The sequence below is a fragment of the Cygnus olor genome, chromosome 10 (genome assembly GCF_009769625.2).
Source record: "Cygnus olor isolate bCygOlo1 chromosome 10, bCygOlo1.pri.v2, whole genome shotgun sequence".
NCBI lineage: Eukaryota > Metazoa > Chordata > Aves > Anseriformes > Anatidae > Cygnus > Cygnus olor.
In genome coordinates, this window is record NC_049178.1 from 10766823 (window position 1) to 10789800 (window position 22978).

Consider the following 22978-nt stretch of genomic DNA (forward strand, 5'->3'; position numbering starts at 1 on the left):
TTCTGATCCTACTTGCTATTTTGACTCACTGACTGGTTGAAAAGTACCTTGCATAGCCCACAAGCAGCATACAGGTTCCCAGTCTTCAGCAGCTCAACATTTGCACTGGTGGGTTGGTGACTGAAGTGCAGGCTGCCAGCTAGTATTCATTGTCTGCTGTCAGCCAAGCGTGGTTTGAAATGAGCATCAGAGCACAGAAAGCAATAACCTGCCTGTTTGATCCTGACCTGCTTGGTAAATACATAGGTAGTGAGGATTTCAGAGTTTCAGGGAAGAGAGTTACAGAGGAAAGGGTATTGGCTGCCAAAAAGCAGCTGAAACAATCACACTGAAATCAGCCCGTACCAAGAAAGGACAGCAGTTTTGCTGCAAGATGAATTCAGTAGCATTATTTTCTGCCACGCTACTTTCCCCATGTGCCATCTCACCACCAGCTGCCACCCCTGGGACTGTCCTGGCACACCAGGCAGGGCTGTCCCACCTGGGCACGGCCCCTGGCAGACCTGCTTAATCAGAGGGGTTTTTCTTAATTGTGTGAATGGGAAAAGTGGGTTACAGTTAAGTCTGGTAGGGTTTGGGTCAGCTCTAGCTCTGTGTGGATGTATGCTGTTAAAAAAAAAGAAAAATCCACAAACAAAGGCTGTCCTTATTTCAAATAATCCACCTGCTGCTCACATGGTATAATCACTGAGCTTATGCAAAGTGGGTACAAAAAACTGCCAGTGCTGGAAGAGTACTATTTCCTTCGTGCCTTGTCAGAAACGGGGACAAATCCAGCCTAATGATGGTGGCACTGCCTGGCCATGAAACTGCGGCTGTGTGGCAGTTCAAAGGAGTGAAGCAAAAAGCAAAAACCTCCCTAACGCTGCGGAACTGATGTTGTTCCAAGCCCCCTTCAGCCAGGTCGACTGTAGGGAGAACAGATCCTGAACACAAGAATATGGGAGCTCTGGTTTGCAAACAACCTTCTGGCAGATGAATTGGTGTAGCACCTTGCTGGCGTCTTCAAACACAATTTCCAGTTTTAAGAAGCATTATTGTTATTATTCCATTTGCCAGTTGCTGAAAAAAAAATATATAACCAACTATCTATGCCAAGATTGCTTTGGACTAAGAAATGCTGTACTCCAGTGCCAAGAATCTCACAGACTAAACAGAACCCACCGGGAGCCCTTGTTCTGTATGGGAACTCGTGTTTATTTTAATATGTAAATAAATTGGGTGAAAAATGTCTCTTTTACATTCTTTTTTGTTGTTGTTGTTATTGATGTGGGTTCCCAGTGGGTGGTCTGTATGGAGGGCAACCTTTTGAAGACAGCTTGAAAGGAAGCCGTGCCTGTCCCCCAAGACATCAGTCAGCAGCACGGAGGGAGTTACTGCATGTTCCAGCTTTCATCTCTTTTTCTTCTCGATGCTTAATCTAGTGTTAGCAGGGAAGAATTAGGACTGTCTTCCCTGAGATGAATTGATTTGATTGTTTTCTCAAGCATAAAAATATTCGAGGCACACGTATGGGTTTTCAATGTGAGTAGCAGGCTGATGCGCCCGCAGCGTGCTGGGCAGGGCTCCCTGCTCAGGGATCAAGAGGTGGGTCATTAACTTGCAGCTCTATTTGGAGGGGAACAATCAGGAGGGCTGTGCAGACTCTCAGGCAGGGCAAATGAAACCGTCTTTAAGCAAATAGAAGAGCAAGAAATGAATGGCCTTTGTTAAGGAAAAAATGGAAATGTTTCCTAGTTAAACAAGCTGTCATTTAGGACTTAATAGCATGTGCGTGTTGGAGAGCCAGCCCACATGCCAACAGTGCTCTGGAATAAATGGGCAGGGAAGGGGAAGGGGAGCGTGCAATTCCACCGCAGCACTGGCTTTTTCATTGAAAACCCTGACGTTCTGAATTGGTTCCCCAGCTGTTTGAAAGCATCTTAAAGCTGGAAATTGGATCAGAAAGTAAAGAAAAGTGGACTTTCAGCTTTCTTGTCATCTGGAAATAAAGTTTGCACCCTTTATTGGATTTTACGGTGCTAAAGCAAAAGAATAAATAAATAAATAGATAGATAAATAAATGTTTAAAAAATTAATTTAAAATAGCAGAAAGATTTTCCTTGGATGCTACAAAGGTGGTTCCTCCTTGTCCAGTGAGTGTGGAACTCTGGCTACCATTAGTGTATCTTGAGTCATATGTGAAGAGCAGAACAGAGGCCCTACAACAAAGACCAGTGGCATAGCGATCAAATGAAGCAGTGAGAGCCTAGATTAGCTCCAGCAAAGTCCATAGATTTTTTTCTGCTATAACTGCAAGCTGATGCTGGTTTTATGTCACCCCAGAATAAGTCTCTGAGGACCAGCTCTGTTGTTAAATAGTCACCCCTTCTATACATCCGTAAATGATCTGCTCCTCAGGAAAGAGAGAGAAATCTCAGTGCAACACTACAAGAATAACAGTTACAAATTTTTATAGGGCTGTAAGTAAAACCACTAATTTCCTGGTTATAAAAAGCATATGGTATGCCTCACTAATCGTATGTCTTATATTTGTATTGGGATTTTCGTCCCATGGGAAAAGAGATAAGATAGGACTCGCTTCACCCATCACCAAAAGAAACTCTTTTGCAGTGGAACTCAACAGCTGCTCAACCATCCGTGTCAGCTTTGTGCAGCACTTTCAAATCATGGGTCCCAGCTGCTTGGTCGAGAAGGACATTCACTTCACCTCTCTTTTGCTTTAGTGTTCTTGAGGGCTAGCTTGGGGGGGTGGCATCGCAGAAGGGGCTAAAGAATAAAGTAGGATCTTGTTGTGTATGAGCTTTGTGAAAAAGAAAATGGGCTCTGTATTCCTCTTCCCTGGGCCTTACCTCCCCCAGCAGCAGCTTACTGTATTTGTGGCAGGAGTGACGAAGCTGCCCGAGTCCTGGCTGTGCAGGAGCTGGCTGCGGTGTGAGCAGGCTTTCAGCCCGTCTCACCTCCCTTTGTTACTTGACATCCCGGGAGATGCTTGTATCTCCAGTCTGGCCACACTGACTTATTATTTTGTAACACAAACACTCAGATGACTTTTCTTCAGCATGTTTTCATGAGCAGCATGATGTTCCAGGAAGACTTTTAAGAAAGTGCAATTCAGAGCCAAACTCTGCAACAGCATAAGAAATGGGCAAGTCTTCGAAAGCTGGAAGAACCGTGCCTGTATCCATTAGAGATGAATTGGCTCTTAACATTGGCAGAAACAGTTTGCCTTGTTGGACAGAATTAATGACTGCTCTGATATGTTCCAGGTCATTTTGTTTGTCATCTTTAGAGTACAGAAAAGATTTGAAATGGCTTCAGCAAGATGACTAGTTCTCTACTCCCCAGCAATAAGGCACAAATAATTTTAGTATAGAAAATCGCCTGTTTCTTTTTTTTTTTTCCTAACCAAGACAACAAACAATATAACTCTGTGTGTGCACTATTCTAAAAATATCTCGGCTCTGCAAATGTGTCTCTGATGTGGGAGGAGAAGGCTTTCAGTTTGCTGCACTCTTTGTGTGAGGCAAGTGAATAAAAAGTATCCAGCAAATGCTGAAAGAAAAACCATTTTCCTAATCTTGAGAAGGAAAAGGGAAGATGCTGCACTTGCCTATTTAGGGCAAGACTCCCCTTTGATAAGAGAGCGGCAGAATCCATCTGTAATTCTCAGGTAAATGTTCAACACATAAAACACCAAGGGTGTAGAGATACTGCTGGGTACCATAACTAATGGTTTTATAATGTGGCTATTGTCACGGGAAACCCAGTGTATTCATTGCATCTATGCAGGTCATACAAAAGAAGAGATGCTGAGGGCTACAGAGTAGAGTGGATGAAAGTTACTAACGATAAGCATGTGTCGAGATATATTTCAGATCCTTGAGATAAAGGTGGAACCAGTGGTTAGGGTGAGCCCTCTCCTCTTACTCCCTAATGCTTCCCATCTGATGCAGATGTAGCCCTCCTGGAAAAGTCTTAGACAGTAGGCTTGTGGCAAACACTGACACTCTGAAGCTCATCAATTCTGCAGAGCAGGCTTACTTTGCAGTGTGCCCCAGGGTCCTGGCTCCTGGTGGTCCAGATCACAGGCTGAGCTGGAGCCCTCCATAGCTCCCTTCCAGTCTAACCTTTTTCTTCTTGGGGAAACCAGGGCTGTCGAAGAAAATAAGGTGGTGCACAGCTAAAGCTTGGTCAGACCGACATTGAAAAGCTCACCTCCAAAGGTTTACCTACAAAATGCACTGCAGCACAGCAGCTGACCTGTGGCAACTTGAGCAGAGGCATGGTAGCATGGCATGTCCTGGCCCAGCTTACGGTGCTTCTTGGCTGGCTCAGGTGTGTCTGTCCTGCCTCTCACATCTGCACGCAAAATGAAGAGTATGGATGTATGAAAGGCAGACACCAATGAGCGCCCCCCGTGCATCAGACTTCGTTTGGTTGGGAAATTGAAAAAGGTCACATGGGGGGAGCAGAACCAGCGCCCTTGCTGTGATGAGGGCGTTCTCAGGGCAAGGAAGCTGCTTTGTTGAGTAGGAATCTTTTTGATGGAATCGGAGGTGCTTCCTGTGTGTATTTGTTCTGCGAGTGGAACATTTGCTTTACATGTTCCTGACAATAAAGGAACAGTCTGTTGACTTTTCCAGATGTTGATTGTCCTGCTTTGAAGCTTCTTCCTGTTGCTTTAGTTGTTTGTGTGTTTGAACAGTGGATTAGATGTAGCGCTTGTTAAACAAATAATTAAACATTGGGAGCTTTGAAATCCAGCATGTCTAATTAATGAGCTTTGCTCACCTGATGAAAAAGATGTGTACTTGATTCATTACAAAACAAGTATAGTTTGTTCAGTAGTGAACTGTTCTGACAATTTGAAGTGTTTACTAGTTCATTAATATTTTTTTCATTAAACCTTGAAAAAACACCCAAGCAGAAAATCAAGGCTTCATACAACATTTGCTATGCACACCCATTATTAGTGTCGTCTTGTGTATTGTATCACCCACATTCTCCATCTATGTGCTTTCTCCTATCTCCTCCTCTGCAAAAATGTGCTGCCTTACAATCTGGGATTAGAGTTAATTATTACGTTAAGATCTTGGAGTATCTTGGACCAAGGTCTGTGATGACGCCCCACAGTGCTGGGTACTGTACAAGCACAACAAAAAGCAGTCCTTGCTCAGACGAGTTTAAATAGATCTCATAAATACAGGCATCAGCTGTAATGCCTTGTGACACCACTTAATTAACTGCTAGACTGACTTCCAAAACTGAAACACTCCTGAAAACCTTATCTGCTTCATTTTGTACCTTAACTGTAAGCACTGGCTAAATCATAGTGCTCTATCATGGCATCCTAGTAGGTCTATGGCATTACAGTTGTACCGATGCCGGGCTGACGTGACTGTTTTTACCTCCAGTTCTGAATGCATTTTGTGTGGCGCAGAGAGGAAGGCAGAGGCTGTCAGGGCTGCTGTCCCCCAGCCATCAGGGGCTGGATATCATCACAATGAGCGCCCCCTCCACAGCAGCAGGATCGCAGGGCTGGTCACAGCGAGGGTCACACCTGAGCCAGCTGCCACGTGGTGCTGCTCAGAAGGGTTGCAGCAGAGGGATGAAGTTGGCACATATGCTCCTTGGGCACAGAAAGAGCCATCCAAATGGCTGCCATCAGCTTCTTCCTCCCACAGGCTCCAGGTCTGTTTGGGCCATCTGCAGAGTCAAAGTATCTATAGGATCTTTTAGTTGTCATTAATTCAAAACCATTTTTTTTTTTAAATCTAAAAAGCACACCACCCTTTGGTGTGCAGCAGTGTCCAGAATCACACACACCAGCAAGAAGCCCATCTCAACTCCATTTTGGGGCAGAAACCTGAGGCCTTCAAGAATAAAGCAAGCCTTTCATAACATTCATAAACACATAATGCTCATGGAAATGCCTCCTCCAAAAGGCATTTAGGCTTTTGTTTCAAATGGACTTGTCAGACTCCAGCTCACTCCAAAATGCTTACTGATCAAGGAGGCAGTGAAAGAAGAGGGGCTCTTGCAGAAATCCTCCCTTTACTGCTGCCCAGCACAGCGGTGGGCGTGCTGAAATGTGCTGCTGCTGCCGAGCCAGTGCTGCAGCAGTAAGATCTTTTCTGGCCTCCAAAGGCCTCGTTGGGAATGGAATCACATCCGTGCTCTGGCTTATTAAATCAGCGCCAAGCTTTGCCGATGGCCCCTTCTGACATAATTAGGAAGTGTCCTTTTGGTGTGGGATTCTGTGGTGCAGGAGCAGCTCCTCAGCTGGGGCTGGTTAATCACTGACCTCTCGGTGGTGGCAGGTCTTGCATTTAGCTGCTGCTGAGATCTCCTGCATCCGCACTCCTCTGTTAGTGCCATTGCAATGTGAAATGTGTTTATGCTCTGGAGGCAGCAAGCCTGGGATGCCCAAACCTCTCCCAGCCCTCTGTCAGTGGTTCTCCCTCTTTAAAATCTTGGAGTTAGGGTTCTAGAGAGGAAAACAAACACTTGGGTGTGATGGATCCTGAGGCAGGGGTCAAGCCCTGAGTTCCTCCTGATTATTTCTACCTTCAGCTGGCAAGAGATAGCATTTCACCTCACTGATGCCTGTGGTGTTGTCCTCACTACAATAACAATGGATCCAAACCAGTCCCTTTCCCCCAAAGTTGGAAGCCTCCAAATATGCGGAAAGTCAAGATCCAGACTCTGCCTGGAGAATTACAGCTCCCTGGGCAGATTTCTCACGTCCTCTCACTGTGTTTTATGGCTTTTCCATAATAAATAGGGAGCAAAGGCTGAAAAAACAACTTAGACCATAATTTCTACTCTCCCATGACTGTATGCTTTAAGGGACACCACTGAAATCAGTAAATTTACAGCAGCATAGCTGGAGTCAGCATTTGACCCTGCATTTTCTGTGTCACCTCATCTTCTGCAGCCAAACATTCCAGCTGGAGCTTTAAGGAGCAGTTCGTGCCACACCTGAGCACACAGGGTTGGGCTGAGCCTTTGTTGTGAGGGTCTGGCACTAGAGGAGAAAGAAATACCTACAGCCTGTGGCTTACATAAAAGCCAGAGGACAAGCCTCTTCTAAGGTGCGATACAGTGGGGTGCCCAGAGGGATTTTTTCATCACTGCTCAGCGTGACTTGATGAGGATCTGAAGCTCCCTCCCACTCCAGAGGGAATGCAGTGTGATGCTGAGAAGACAAAAGTTGTCAAAGCACCATCTCATTTGTGCTGCCACCTAATTTTGCTATCTGAAAAAAAGTCCCCTCTGTTTTTCTCTCGGCAGAGGAGCTGCTCAGCAGCTTCTCCCTTGCTTTCACCCTCAGTGAGGCTCCATCTCTTTTTGAGATGAGCAATGCTGCTGAGCCTATCCAGCCCAAGAGGTTCCTCCATGCAGGCAGTGATACCTATGCGGTGATAACTCAATCCCCAGAGCCCTTACACCATCAAATATTCCATTGCTGAACCCTCAGCTTTGTCTTTCTGCACAGGCAGGCAGTATTCTTCCACCCAGAGAGGTGTGGAGCTTTGGAGGATCCATAGCCATAGGAGAAATCGGTCTGAGGTCATGCTTTCAGACAGGATTGATGACTGTCATGAGTCGCTGTTCTTGTCCCTGTGATGGCAGAGCTGCAGTCTGAACAAGCTTTTACAGAAAATACAGAGGGTAGACCTTAATAACTATTACATATCTATTACATCAGTGCAGCCTTTATTCAGACTTTGAGCAAAGTACGCTATTTTGCAGTGATGAGTTTGGTTGGAAATGGAGGCTTAGACCTCCTAATCCTAGACTGGCAATTTGTAAAAAAGTTGTGGATTCTCTTTTTTAGAAGCCCGCGTTTAGGAAAGGGTGCCTACAATTACCTCAGTGCCTACAACCTGAAATAGTCAGTCACCGAGCCACTGCAGATTCATTATATCAGCAGTGAACCACGCAAGTTGGGTATGAAACCAGGTAGTTATGAAACCTGTTTGAAAGGTTTTGGAAACCCAATGTGCCATGCAGAAGTGCATGGGCAATTACAGCTCTTTGGAGATGCACATCCCAAAAAAGATGGTTAAGACATCCCTCTGGAACCCAAGGAAGAGAGTTGTGGTGGGAACTCACGGAGCTGGGACTCCCGTGACACTTCTCTGGCCGGCTGTTGTCTCACTTGGGTGCTGAGCGGCCCCTGGTTAGTTCCAGTTCCCAGGTGCAGGCAGGTCCCCTCCTCCTGCACCAAGTGCCTTGCCACAGGCGCTGTGGAACCACTACGTCAGGTTCTTTCCCAGCAAAACCCAAAGCAAATAGCTTCACATCAAGGATGAACCTGACCTTTCATTCTTAATAGCTCCAAAGGCAAAAGATCAGAGAAGAATATGTCAATACTCTTGACTGTATTGATGTTTGGTCGTGCACATGCCTTTCATTTTAGTTCCTCGCCCTGAAGCTTTCTCAGCTGGGATATTTGAACTTTCAATAAACTCATGCTCTGGAGAAACACGTTTGGTTTCTTGGAGGTGAAGAGAGTAAAGGAATAAAATAAAAGAATGCAACCTAGCAATGCCATCATGTAACCCTGCGCAAGGGGTAGGGAGGGCATCGATGCAGACTTGCATGGCCTTCCTTTACCATACATGCAGCCAGACGGCGCCCCGAGCACTGCTGTGTGCCATCTCAGTGGGGAACAGTAGTTTAGTAGTTGAAATTAGGTTCAAATGGCAGGTTCATTAAGTAATCAATAACGAAAAAAACAACCACAAACCTGGAGAACTCCAGTGATGTGCTTGTCACAGCTATTGCACAGGCACTTCTTGGCTTCCCACAATCATAACTCTCACTGCTATGAGCAGTATCACTGTTTTGCAGTGGGACCAGTGACAAATGAAGCCTTCCAGACCTGCCTCTGTCTATCCAAAAATAGAGCAAAGCCTCACAGCCCCACAACAGAGTCACGGCCCATATACAGACCTGGGCCACGGGGATTTTGCTATTTCTGCTTGCTCAGCTGTCTCACACAGGCTCTGTAGAGAAAGAGATACCAGAAGCAAGTGCAGGCAGCACCAGAGAAAAAAGAAGTGCAGAGCTCTGCTAAGAGAAAAAGTTCCTCTCTCTGGACTGCTCAACTCATATTAACTTGCTAAGTCTGCAGTTTGATTATTAGGCAGAGAACACAAGAGAGCTCCACAAAGTGGTGAAGCTCTGTGTATAAAGGCTGGGAAAAGCTCACTTTCCATCTGTAATAAAAATCAGTTTAAAGTAAAGAGATCCACTAGACGCACACAGGGCTTCACTTCTGTAGATTATTGGATCTCTTATTTTAATTGGCTCTTTGACTTGTTTCTGGTCACTGACCCATGGAAGATGCTTGCAGTATCATGTTTTGGCAGAAATTGGAGTGTGCGCATGGAAAGCACCACCAGTAACGTTTTATAATCAACCAGGATGACATCTATGGGTTTGTCTGGCAGACATCACGGCTGATTGCAGTGCTCACTGCCATGAGGCCCAGCTCTGGAGACCACCTGGGAGGGCAAAACAAGAGCAAGTTTGGAGTTCAGGGTTTCTTAGATGTCGTGTATTTAGTCCAGCTCTTTATTAGAAGTTTTGCCTCATTTGGAAGGTGATTTTCTGGATGGTTTGCCAGAAAGTCAATTCAGACATGCTGATTTCTTCTGGTATGACTATTGCCAACAGATCCAGCTGAAAAACCTTTACCTTTTGGGCTGGGTAGGCAATGCTTTTCTTCGGCGATCACTAGAGGGGGTGCCATCCAGCATGTAAACAATTACCAGGCACTTAACATCCTTTGACAAGTCACTGCCCTTCGCGCCTTTCAATTTCTCTCCCTGCTGCCTGATCCCACTGGGGAAGACCCAGGGGAGGAGGGAGCTGTGTTTGAGATGCCCTATGCCCTATCCATATGGGAGTGGTTTGTGTAGTGTTTTCTCCTTCAGTTTTCCTTAACAATGTGCATGGAATAGAAATAAACAGGGGACTGTTTTTGAGGAAGACTCCTCTCCTTGATGGGTACCGACATGTCTGTGTGGTCAGGCAGACACATAAACCCCTTCCCCGGGTGGCATTATTTCAAGCCTTTGCAGGCTCCGAATTGCCTGGGACTGCGTTCGTGGGTCTGCGAGCTCCACCTCTGCCAGGGATCCCCTGTTTCCATAGCAACTCATCATCTCCCATTTTAGCCGTTCCTTCCCTTTGATCAGACAAGATAATTCCCAGATATGGAAAGAGCTAAGGCAGCCAGGTGCAGCACAGTTTGCACGAGCACGTGTTTAGGTGGAGCATGCCACTCGAGACATTCCCACCACAGGCTGTCGCCACCACCATCACTTGGCCTCTCCATAGAGAGCTCTACAACTCGTAGCAGGGAAGGTTTCCAGCTCACCTACTGCTCCCAGGCAGCACTGAGGAAAGGAGGACTCTGCAAAGCTCATGCACACCCACGCATTGGATAAGACTATGTCCAGGGCCCATTAAGTTCATAGCGACCATATCCAGCCTTCAGAATTTTTTCTATTTCTTGGCAAGACTCCACACACAGCAGTTCTTGCTCTACAGTAAACTATCACACTCCAGCAGCTATGATCTCTAGGGCAAAAACCCATTTCCCAGGGTGCAGTTTTGAAGAGCAGGTAAAAACATGGAGGAATATAGCATTCTTTTAGCCAGGTCACGAACAATACAACACTTTTTAAACTGTTCTTGTGCAGCTTCCTTTGTGTGTCTGCAGTACTCTTTCTGTTGAGAGATCACAGAATCACAGAGTGGTTGAGGCTGGAAGGGATCTCTGGAGGCCATCTGGTTCAACTCTCCTGCTCAAGCAGAGACACCTAGAGCAGGTTGCCCAGAACTATGTCCAGGCAGTTTTTGAAGATCTCCAAGGAGGGATACTACTCCACAGCCTCTCTAATTGACTGCAGGAGGTTAGGTTAGGACAGCAACAGCCCAGCAGGCTTGTTTCTGATGAAGCCTTTCTGGACTGCAACCCTTGCTTTGAATGACTTGGACACATGCTCTCCTTTTCCCCTACAGTTGGCCATGGGCAGAGCGAGGGGGATCGTGTGGTTGTCTCAGATTTCCACGTCTTCATCAGGGACAGCTTGCAGCACATTGATCTCATGAAGAAAGATCACCCCGGGCTGCCCATTTTCATCCTGGGACATTCTATGGTAAGCATCGTCCCCTTCCCTCCCAGCAGCGTCCTGTGTACGTGCTGCAGCACAAGGGTACAACTGCAGGCAGCAGGAAATAACTCAGCCCACGGCAGGAGAAACAAAACTACACACAAGCATCCCTTCCATTTCATTCACTGACTGATTGCCAGCACGCCTTACCACACCAGATCTCCCTCGAATATAGTCAATCCCTAACTTTTCTACCTGGATCGTGGCCCTAATTAGTGCCATTTGCAACAATGGGCCTATTTTTTAATATGACCATTCCATCCCACCGGGTAGCTGATAAATCCCACCACCTCCCTGCTGCATGGGGCTTCTCCTTTCATTTTACCCAGTAACCAGGCGGTTAAGCCCTCCAAAGCTTTGTGAGCAGCTAGGGGATGAAGCACGAAAACACCCTGTAGCCTCATTCTGTTAAACTACCTTACAGGAAAATGTACCAAGGATTAGGGCTGCAAAAACAAAGGCGCTGATTTGGTGAACAGATCTGAAGTCTGGTTCTGACAGCACGGGCCAAATCCCGTTATTCAAGCTAGCAATATTCCCATTGATGTCATTGATCTTCTCCCCCTGCCTTCCCAGAGGAGAGAAAATGAATAAGGACTTTGGGATTCAGCCCATGCTCAGATAAACGAGTGTTCTTGCATAAGAACGCATGGCATGCTCTGAAGTGCTCACTGCGCTCCAAAGCTGCTTTAACAAGGAGCTAATTTCCCAGTGAGGTCTTTGAGATGCTTCTTGCTGCTGCTCCATTTAACAAGCCCCTGCTTCTCCGGCAGCATGGAATTTCACCAAATATTTCCCCTGGCAACTAATCCTCTGCGAACTTTCCTGAGCAAGCCGGCCAAGTCCCTCTGTCCCCCACCCCTCTCACCATCAGCCGCTATCCTTGCGCAGGAGGGCTCAGCCTGGCCAGTGTTCAGCTCAAAACGAAGCGCCAGGTGTCAGCCATCAGGTTGTGGGGCTGGAGGGGACGGCGGTGCTGAAGAGGAGAATATTTAACTTCCAGTAATTAATGAAGATTTTTGTGTGCCAGCTGACAGCATCGCTGTTACCCAGGTTACCAGTGCCACGAGCACGGAGTCAGCCCGATTTCCCTTCCCTTCCTCTATGCAGCACCGGTCTGCCACGCTTAGAGAGCCCCAACTCACTTTTCAAGTCCCACCTGAACTAGCAAAAGTCAGGTATTTCCTTCTTAGCCATCTTTACTGAGGAGGACATAAGGCATCCCAGAGAGCTGGCTGCCGTGGCACAGAGGGCTGAGTTCAGTGCGATGTGAGGGTTTGCAGCATGAGAGCAGAAACACAAAAATCAGCCACTTGTAGTAACTCACACCTCCAGCCTTCCTTGCTGACCACAATGCACTCTTGCTGGGGCAGAAATTGTTTGCTTGTTTGGCCTAAAACCCTTCCAGCAATAGGATTACTATATGAATGAGATGTTGACATCTGTATTAAGCTGTGGGATGTTATTTTGCGTTGCAGGGGGGAGCCATCTCCATTCTGACAGCTAGCGAGAGACTCAGTGACTTTTCAGGCATGGTGTTAATCTCTCCTTTAGTGGTGGCCAGCCCAGAAGTCGCCACCCCCATCAAGGTAAGAGCAAACACGTGTTGCACCTGGTCACCTCTTGCTTATTGAAGGAAATGCCTTCAGACCTCCAGCCTTTAAATACAAAACCCTGCTGAGATCCGCACCACCTACATGCCAGTCAATGCTTTTCTCAGGAGTGCCTCCCCCACAGTCCCACCCGCTTTTCAGAGGGGAAGTGAATCCTGCACTTGTCCAGAAAAACTGATTTAGATGAGAGCTGGAGAGCGATGCTACCTCGGGAGGTGGCAGCAGGCTGTGCTTTCTTCACCACGCCCTGCGGCAGCCCACACAGTGCCGTCCTTTCCCTTCCTCAATTACTGCTTTCTCCCTGACTCATACAGAGTCTGGTATGGTTGCAACACAGGCTGCTGGCTAAGTTGGGCCGGGGTTATTTTTGATGTTTGGGGGATGACCGATGTCTAAACAAACCTAGAGCTCATGACTCTGAGGAGTCCATGAGCCTCAACGAAGGCCTTCAGCTAACGCATCACTGCCCCAGCAGCAGCCCATTTGGCTTGGTACCGTAGCTGGTTCTTGTCCAGACAAATGTCTCCTTCAGTTTGCAGTTAGGCTTCACCCTGTCCTGTTCGTGTCTCCCTCCCTGAGTTATTTCTGACCCTAATTTGCACTGCCCGACCTGCCCTTCCCCAGGGAGGCTTTGCGAGGCAGCCAACTCTCCGCTCTCCCCTCCGTTCTGAATGTTTAAAAGAATAAATAACAACCCTCTGAGAAGCCATAAGCAAAGGGAAGGACCAGCTAAGCCAGCAGGAATGACAGAACATCTCATTCCCACAGTCTTTATTCCTTTAATCTTTCTCCCTGGAGTCTTCTCCTAGGGCTAGCTTATCATTTTAATCTACTTCTAAGCTATTCCTCCTCTTTCTTTTTTTTTTTTTCTGAGAGAAAGGAAACAGATTGCCTCAGCTTTCAGTATAATCCTGTCACACCATCTCCTGTACCTTAGCCATCTACTGACCCCACAAAACAAGATTACAGGCACCACAGGGTGATTGTTAACCACCTTGCTCTTCCATAGAAGGAAACACATTGAGACCTTCAGTCCTAAAATGCAAAACCCTGCTGAGATTTGCACCACCTGGATGCCAGTCGGTACTGCTCTTCTGAGTGCCTCCCCCACAGTCCCACCTGCTTTTCAGAGGGGGAGTGAATCCTGAACTCTGGTCTAGGAAAATTTATTTAAATATGAGTCAGAGCAACAAAGGGTGCATTCAGGGGACTGGTAGACAATTCCTCACAGGTGAGACAATATCTGAAATACCGTGAAGGTCCCTTGGGCACCAGTGCTCCTGTCTTTTCTTTCTTTGGAAAGGGAAAAGGAATAAATATTTAAAAAATAGCATAGGGTCTGAGTCTGAGACACACTGTTAGCCTTCTATTTCTAGACGATTCAAGGAAAATACAGAATGTTTTTCCTTCTTCTAGAACTATATGTTTTACTAGGTGTTAAATCCTTTCTGAAACAAGGACAAACCAGCTCTGTGGAAACTAGTGTTACTGTAGCCTGGTTTCGTGCAGGTTGGTAGCAGATAGTTGCTTATTTCAGTGCAGGAAATCCCAATCTCTAACTAGAGTGTTGCAGAGGTGTTTATAGGGTCTCATTCCTAGATAGTGTCTTGAACACAATAATACAAGTTTACAGTGGGTTTCTTTCCCTTTCAAATCTATTGTTGCTTCTCCAAAAGGATAAACAATAATTATTTCTGAAATATCTCTGAAAATGTATTCACAAGAGGAAGGAGTGAAAGCAGTCAGAGTACTCCTGCAAAAGCTGCGATTTCCCAGAAAGCTGAGCTGAAAACTCCTGTGTGCTTTTTTTCCTCTGAGAGTCAAAAGACGTTGCAGTGGTGCCAGCGCCCCTGTGGCACAAAGGCTTCCGTTTTCCCCTGGAACTGGTGCAATTTCCAGGCCCTGAGCCATTTCCCAGGGACCACTGCATTCATCCCTTTGCTAGGGCAGTTTCCAGTTGAGCAAGAATTTACCTTGCTTAAACAAATGAGGGCTCAAGGCAGCAACAATAGCGGCCCAGAGGACGTGCTGGGTCCTTTAGTTGGTGTCAGGAAAAACCCAGTGCGTTTGCAGACTCCACACAGGAGAATTGAATTCTGCTCTTTGCAGAAACACAATTTCATCATTGCCCTGTAAATTCTGTCTCCTGATAGAAACCTACCTACTAGTTCTACACCCAGTGAGGAAAGCAGGATCTTGCAGCTTTCCCCTTCTCAGCTCATCTGGACCAAACTCGGCTCTGAGCCTCCAAAATTTCAAAGGATGCAAAGAGACAGAAATCACACGTTGACAAAGAGCAGAGTAAGGGTAAGAGAGTATCTCCCGCTAAATGTCTGCTATTGAATGATGTGAAATAGGGTGGACAGCACAATCTCTTAGGAAAAGAATTAATTGTAAGGTACCCTCCAGCTATCCCTTACAGGCTCAGTACACAATATTCTCTTTGTGTTTTCTGTTTGGCATCGGATCTGAGATATCAGATCTGATATCTCCTTGATCATATATCATGTCATATCCCTGATGTCATATCTCCCTGACACCACTGTTTCAGTTGCTTTCAGACTGATCTTGGTAGCTCACCACAGTGTCTCTTCCAGAGAGTTTTCTGCTCAGCCAAACGAGCCTGGCTAGTATACAGAGTTCATACAGCACCCTTTCGTTTATCTGTCTCTTTTATAGCTGAAATGAACTAAAAAGCATTCACACAAGCAGTGTGACAAGCAGAGATCATGGGAGAGAGAAATAACCATGTAGAGAGGTATGCGGGGAATGGGGATTACTCCACTCAGAAGTGTCTACATTTCGAAGCATCCATGCAGTTAAATCACTGCAAAATGACAAAAACAGCTTTGAGTTGCACTTCCAGCCAAGAGGCAATGTCTATTGATAGCCAGGATTGTCTAAGATGGCCAAGAACCGTCTATTTCAATCTTATTCTGAGATCTTTCTCAGCATTAGTATTTCACCCACCTGCAGTGGCCTCGAGCAGCTCAGATAACCAAGGCTCCGCAGTGTCATCCTCAGCCCAGCCAGTAATATACCCTCTCATTGCTGTACCTGTTCTTGGTCATTTGGGAGCTTTCTCTCAAGAACTAACATTGCCACATCAAACCAACAGGGACGTAAACTCTTCATGTATCAAACACAGCCAGCCCTTCAACAGGATGGCTTTTAATTAAAGTCCAGCTTGTCACAGACTGTATGACTGTGCTCACAAACTCACTGAAGGCCCAGGGGAACCCTTTGACTTTTTGATTATAACATAAAACTTGATTTCTCCGCTGGCTTGTGGAGACCTTGACTCCAAGAATCATCAAAATTACATCCAAATTTTGAGGGTGTATTACGCACTGGAGGGAATGAAGTGCCTCCTGCAGATGTGAAGACCCTTCAAAGGTCAGTGGCAGAGCTCTTTCCCAATGAGTCCTTTAGACCAAGACTGGTTCTGCTTATGTGTAAATAAGAGTTCTTATGCACACAGGGAGTATATATGTGTGTGTAGGCACATCTGACATGTCATCTGTGGGGTCTGGCGCTTCCCCTGTGCAGCTGAACACCAGAAAGGACCGCGCTGATACCACTTACCGGCTGGTAGGTGCTGCTGTCCTTGGGGCCAGGAGCCAGCCGTGTTTCGTAGCAGTGCAGCAGGCAGCTGATGACTCCATTTGGCAAAACTCCAGATACGCACAGAAACTTCAAGAACATTTCCAAAGCATGTCACAGAGGCGAGGTCATTGGCAGGCTGTGGGGCTGTGAAGATGAGCAGGGTCATTCAAACGGAAAATGGCCATACCGAATCTGACAAAAGCATGTTTAGCTTGTCACCAACAGGGCACAGCCTGAGAGTCAGGGGTGTGTGTAGTTCTCCTACACCTTGTCACAGCTTCCCTGCCTTCCAGATGTCACTGGGCTGGTGCATTGCTGCTCACGTGAGGGAAAGATTCAAATTTATGCTCCTTCTAGAAAAGCCCTGTTGCTTTTCCTTGGGAACATAAATATTTACATGTACAAGCAGACACAGACAAGAATCCCCATAAAATGCACCGCTTCTTCAGTAATTTTAGAGGATGTCAACTAACTTCCTTCTAATGCTGACTTTAAAAGTAAGGAGAGCTCCTCTCTCTCTCTTTTATATGTGGTCTTGGACCTAAATATCTATGGCCTTAATAACAACAGCTGGATCTTGTGGCCAATATTCCAAATAGGTCTGCAGAGATCATCAGCAAACTTCTTATGCTAAGGATTTTCCTCTCAACTAAGCAATCATTAGGGATAGGAACTCACCCTAGCACTTAACTCAGGCTCCAGTTTTAGGGCAGCCTAATTGCCTTAGGTTATCATGATGATGTTCAGAGACAGGCACTTCCAAACCATTATTTAGATCTCAGAGGAGTTTTTTTTTTTTTTTCCTCACTCTCCTTACTCTGTAAAGAAAGCCTAGACAATTACATTTCTAAATTAAATACCTCAGCTAGGTACCTACAGTTACTTGACATATATCTGGGTCAGCATAAGTGGCTCGAGAGAAGCAACACTGTTATAGCATTGTCAGTACACAGAGTCCATAGTCTTGCCTAGAATTCACGAGTGTTCTTCAAATCATCACAGCCTGGGGTTAACACAAAAGACAACCCCATTCTTGCTCATTAGCATCATAAGCTTATACTTGTATCTGTGTGGATATATTTTTTTACTGGTCCAGCTCCAGAGATCCCACTAGAAGTAAATTTTGCTGACACAATGCCATAGCCAGTGAGAGACTCGATGTATGGGTAAATGGTGACGCCATTTCCTAGTCATATCCACCCCAAAGTACTCAGGTGTTCTCAGATCTGCTGTCTTGACTGCTTGTCACTCTTGGATGACTTTGACTTCAACCTTGCGTTATTTCTCTAATACCATAATTACTCTGTCATGTATCATCCGTGATCTGAAGTGTCAGAGAGTGCTTCAGAAGTGATTAAATATAACCACAGAGAACATAGGTGACAGCCCACCTGCAGGTATTAGCTGTGGACACAGAAGGGCCATAAATAGACTGACAAACACTAATGGCGTATTTTCTGACTTAAGTGGTAATCACTTAAGGACGGCTATCAAAGATCAGAGCACAAGCTTGGTATCAACTCAAATGAAAGATATTACCCTTTCTTCTGCTAGTGGTTTCAAGCCTGGGCTGCTGAATGCTTTTGTGTTTCGTTCCCAGGAGACAAGTGAGCAACAGATTTCCTTAGCCAATGCATGCACATTTTGCTGTTGTTTATTTACAGGTTCCCCTGAGAATCTGCTTATCAGAAAGAGCGCAACCTAGGCAACTAGTGCAAATTGCACAGAATATCACGTATGCACTGCAGCCTGAAATCAGAGCTGCGGCAGCAGGAAAGGGCAGTAGCAACCACAAAAAACTGCTCCACGGTGGAGTGGAAACAGCTTTTCCTATCAAGACATTTTTCCTGAGGCTTTTTTTGTAAATTAACTTGAGTGAGAAAAAGGGAAAGGACAATGAAGTTGTGATGTTGTGGACAGACAGCCGATGCATTTCAGACCAGCATGCCCCAATCTCAGGAGCAGTTTAAACACTTTGCCTTTAAGAAAAATGTTTTAAATATAGGACAGATCTTTCTCCAGTGTCAGCTGACATTTCTCTACTGTTTAACTTCTGTGCTGGTTCCCACCAGCTAAGGATTCGGTCCTCTATATTCTCTCTTTCTCTAACTAGCTCTTTAACTACTTGCGTTCCTCTCCCACAGGTTTTTGCAGCAAAAGTGCTCAACCTCGTTCTCCCAAACCTGTCACTGGGATCGATAGATCCAAATGCAGTTTCCCGGAACAAGAAGGAGGTGAGAACCTTAATGCCATTTAAAGTCATTGCATAGTCGGTACCTTGTCCCAGTCCTGTCATTTCTTTCTTAAAAAAAATAAAATAAATTGCTAAATCACAGGGCAAGATTTATACTGGTGTAAAAGGCTGAGGCATCTCTGAGGTCAGTGGAACCATGGCCTTTTACACAGAGCAGAAAACACAGCTCACCGTGGGAAACCAGCTCTTCATCCCTGTGTGCCTCTTGCACCTGCAGCTGCTCTGGGTACCAGGCGTAGCAGAGCCCAGTGCTACAGCTGGGGTGGAAAACACACAGGTCTCTGCCGCACCACCACCTCTCATTACAGTGGCAAAACCAGCTCAGGCAGGTTGCAAATGCTGCTAAAGTCTCCTTTTCCAACCGTGCTCTTTGCAGGGAAACAGTGCAAAATGCTACAGTCCCAGAGGTTGGTATTCCTGCTTACAAACCAGGATGGCATTGTGCTGAACGCATTCAGCCAGAGGAAGAGCATGCTTGCCCCAAAGACCTTGCTACAAGGTCTCCTGGATTACACGCTGGCTCTGCTACAGCCTTTCCGAACAAATGATGTATTCTTTCTGCGCCTGAGAATAATACTTAAATGAGCTGCAATTGAAGCAGCCATTGTAACAACCTAATTCCAGCTCCACCACCGTGACTGTGAATGGAGCGGTTCCAGGGTGAATTTTTGTCAACGTTGCCATAGTTTGAGCCTCTTCTCCCATTCATACCCACTCCCAGTAATAACCGTTGCAGCCTGTTCATGCCATCACTGGCAAAGCCAGGTGTCCTTGCGACTGCTGCTGCAACACACCACAAGGTGTTTTCCTTCTCAGAGTGGCAGGAGGAGTGAGAGGAAGGAGACAATCTGTAAGTGAGCAAAGTCGCTTGGTCTGGAGAGGGGAATGACCCAGATCTTGGTGCATTTCAGGAAGCAGCTTGCAAGACAAAACACAGCACGCAAGGGTGTCTCCAAAGCAGGAGAGCTCACTGCTGTGGCAGCCAGTTGTTTCTGTGTTCCCATGTCAGCTCGCATCCCACTGACAGATGCTGTCACTTCTGCTATTCATGCAATGCTTCCTATCTTAATAGAAGCTAATAAATTGCCTTACTCTAGGGAGGCAGCTTGACCAGCGTTAGAACTGAAGCTGAGAGGATCAGGAGCAAAGACAATGCCAGCAGTTGTGCGAGAGCAATGCATTGGCCTCAGAATATTCCTTCCCTTGACTCACCCACCTAGGAAACCACAAAGCAAAGGCGACTTGTGGAATAGCCACGAGGTTTTCAGGGTTGGGTTTTCCCCCTGCCAAAGAGTTTTTTGATCAGATCATTTTCAGTTTACTTACCTGTTGAAGCAAGCATAACGTTGAACTGGAGTGAAAGCAGGAAGATTCAAGGAGATGAGAAAAGAAAGACAAGGCAAGTTCTAGGAATCTTTTGGGACTAGCATGAGGCGAGTTAATGGGCAACTGCTGTGCACTGATGCACCATACGACATACGTCCCAAAGTACAGTGTGAGGCTGCTAAAACACATGCTTGAGAAAGGCTGATTCCAGTCCAGCTGTAGAAACCTGTTCCTAATTACATTCAGCTGCCAACTTGCTGCATATAGCTCAGAAAAAAGGTTTAATTTAAAGAACTAATTCACTAAAATCACACGGAGGAAAGTTTTCAATTCTGCATTTGTATCTGGAGGATGAAAGCAGTCAGTGCCACGGAGGAGGGGGATTTGAGGACATTAGCCCCTACCTGAGCAGTGAGTGTGGCTGGGAGATGTGGGTCTCTGCCAGGCCCTGCAGTGGTTCATTATGTGGCACTCCTTAAGGATGGCATTTTTTAAACACACTGCTTTCAACAGCTGGATCCTCTGCTGGAAGGTGCCAGTGCTGCACTAAATAGCATTACAGGAGAAAAGTGCTGATGGGAGACGTCCCGATTGTAAGGCATTTAGAAAAGCGTCAGTGGAGCTCCCTTAACTGGCTGCACAATATTATCCAGTTATTTCCATACTCCCTGGGCATAGCTTATAATAAATGCTATTGTGGGTTTTGTTTCTACCCAAATATTTGCTGCTGCTCCCACTGCCCTGTGATGTTCCAAATCTCAAGAGCTTCCTGTGGGTGTTGTTCTTCCTCTGCCCTTTCCCTTTCTGTGGAGGAAAAAGCCTTTAGCAGTGGATGAAAATATAGGTCTGTTTCATTAGAGGCTGCTCTTAATGGAGTAGTCTTCAGTATGAGACAATCACCCCCTCCCCACTCTGCTGCCTGCACACCTGCAGATGAACACACAGCTGATATAGCAGCTGTGGACTGCAATGTGAAGTGCTTTCCTGACCAGCTTCAGACACCAGGCTTCGAGGCTCCAGGCACTTACCGAAAGCAACACAGCATCTCAGTCCTCTGGCTGCCACCAGGGCACACTCCATCCTCCTTTTGGACTCAAGACGCACAGCTTCGCAGCACACAATGTGCTGGAAACATCCATTATTTATATGTTAAACATATTCTTCTGCCAGACCAACTTTCTATTCTCTAGAAATGTTTTTGGGATGTCATCCAAGAGTTTCCTGATGAGCTTGTGTTCCCAGCAGGCTGTCCTCAGGGTGGAGGGACTGAAACACAGGATAGCATGGAGATGCTTATTTGATCTGCTTGCTGTATCAAATGCAAGAGACACAAAAGAGAGCAAGATGTAACCTCAAAAACCCACTCCTGCTTCCAAGGTGAATAACATCACAGGGGCAGGCTCTTTTACCCCATAAATCTTTGTTAGCTGCCATTGAATTTGGTTGAATAATCCCACTGACTTTACTCTTGCTCCTGTAGAGTGCACAGGGGATGAGACTGTAATTACCTTATGAAGAATTTATTCTGCAAAACGCAAAAGGAAGATGCAAACTTTTTTTTTTGCATGTATGCATGCAAAGAAATATGCCTTACAATGAATTTATTGTTCTGCAATAGGAAGATGCAAAATTCTAAGCAGGAAGCAGGAGCCCTGATGGTTGTATCTTGCACCCAGAGGCAAAGCAGACTGCACAGACAGGCAGGTCGGGAAGAGGTCTAGTAACAGGAGACAGGAAGATGGGAAGGCCTGCAGGGTGCTGTGGGTCACCCCTGTGTTCACTGAGCCTTCCCTACAGCTAGTTTAACACAGCAAATGATGCAGATAGCAGTTCTTTAGTCTGCTTTTTTTTTTCTCCATCCCAAGCTGCTCCACTGCACAAGTCTTTCCTCTCAGTGCCACCTCCCACCAGAATATAAAACCCGTTCCCTATATCTCCCTCCTTTCCCCCATGAGCTTCTGCTTTGCCCTCACCCCATGCTCTGAGCATTAACTTTCTGACAAAGATTTTGCTCATTCACCAGCAAGAGGATCCTCCCACTCACTGCTGATCAATTTAGGTTGGGATTAAGCTATTATTTCTTCTCCTCCCATCATCTATACAAAAATATTTATTGGCTGCTCAGTACCTAAAAAAATCCCTATTCTGTAAGGAGAGAACAAGAGAATGAAACCCATTAGGTCATTCTCCTAGCACTTATGGCACTGGGGAGGGGGCCAGCACACATGAATTCATCAGCATTGTTTTACTCCATGGGAAAGAAACTTCTGTCAATCCATCTACCTACCTCTCCTGACTCCAGCACTCTCAAGGTCCTTCAACTGTTGCCTTCAATTCAAAAAATACCAAAAAAAAAATAAATCTCAAAGCTGTATTGCTTTAGTGCAGCACTAGCATAGATCTGGATTCAGCTGAAGCAAGTAGTTAAGAAGCCAACACAGCTTGGTGGATTTGCTCAAAATGCTGACAGAATACCATAAAGCAAGAAAGTGATAGGGAAATAGTTCTGGGCACCACCATACCTTCCTGCCAGCTCCATTTCCAGTGCCTTGTGCCCCAACACATTGCAGACGACAAGGAGGGAAACCAGCTCCACAGGAAGCCAGCTCCACGCCCTCTAATGAATTAATTCCCCTCAGCTGGGAAAGCCCCACCACAGGTGTCCTCCGGCCCCTGATAATCTCATCTCATGGAGAGATGAGAGCAAAACCTGCCCCAAAACCATTCTGGCACCTTGGTAGGGTACTGGCAGGCTGTGCCTGTGCCTTCACCTCCACAGAGCTGCAGGTCCCTGGGGTGGCCCTCAGGGCAGGCACATGCAGCAGCAGCATGACCTCACCTTTCTGCAGAATGAGGAGAATTTGAGCAGAACTCCATGCTCATGATGAGAGGAGGAGGCTGTTTTTGGCTAACCTATAAATAATCGTCATTTCTATAAACATCTGCCAGGGTTGGGAGGAACTGGAGGCTGTGCCAGAGACCAG

The 22978-nt window shown here is 46.2% G+C and overlaps 1 protein-coding gene and 1 long non-coding RNA gene across 5 annotated transcripts in view; one reads left to right on the forward strand and one right to left on the reverse strand.

The window, feature by feature from the left end:
* Positions 1–22978, forward strand: part of MGLL (monoglyceride lipase) — a 63899-nt gene that overhangs the window by 35284 nt on the left and 5637 nt on the right. For all 3 annotated transcript variants that reach the window (XM_040568855.1, XM_040568853.1, XM_040568854.1), the window contains exons 4-6: positions 11044–11180; positions 12674–12784; positions 18559–18648. In XM_040568855.1, the coding sequence (XP_040424789.1) occupies positions 11044–11180; positions 12674–12784; positions 18559–18648 (338 nt within the window). The remainder of the gene's footprint in view (positions 1–11043; positions 11181–12673; positions 12785–18558; positions 18649–22978) is intronic.
* LOC121075497 lies at positions 2097–22797 on the reverse strand. Of its 2 annotated transcripts, none has more exons than XR_005822982.1 (4): positions 22282–22797; positions 21023–21260; positions 16394–16558; positions 2097–4362 (listed from the first exon to the last, which is right to left on the reverse strand). It is a non-coding gene; the product is annotated as an uncharacterized LOC121075497 (long non-coding RNA). The 2 variants fall into 2 exon arrangements; XR_005822983.1 differs by having other exon boundaries at positions 21023–21519.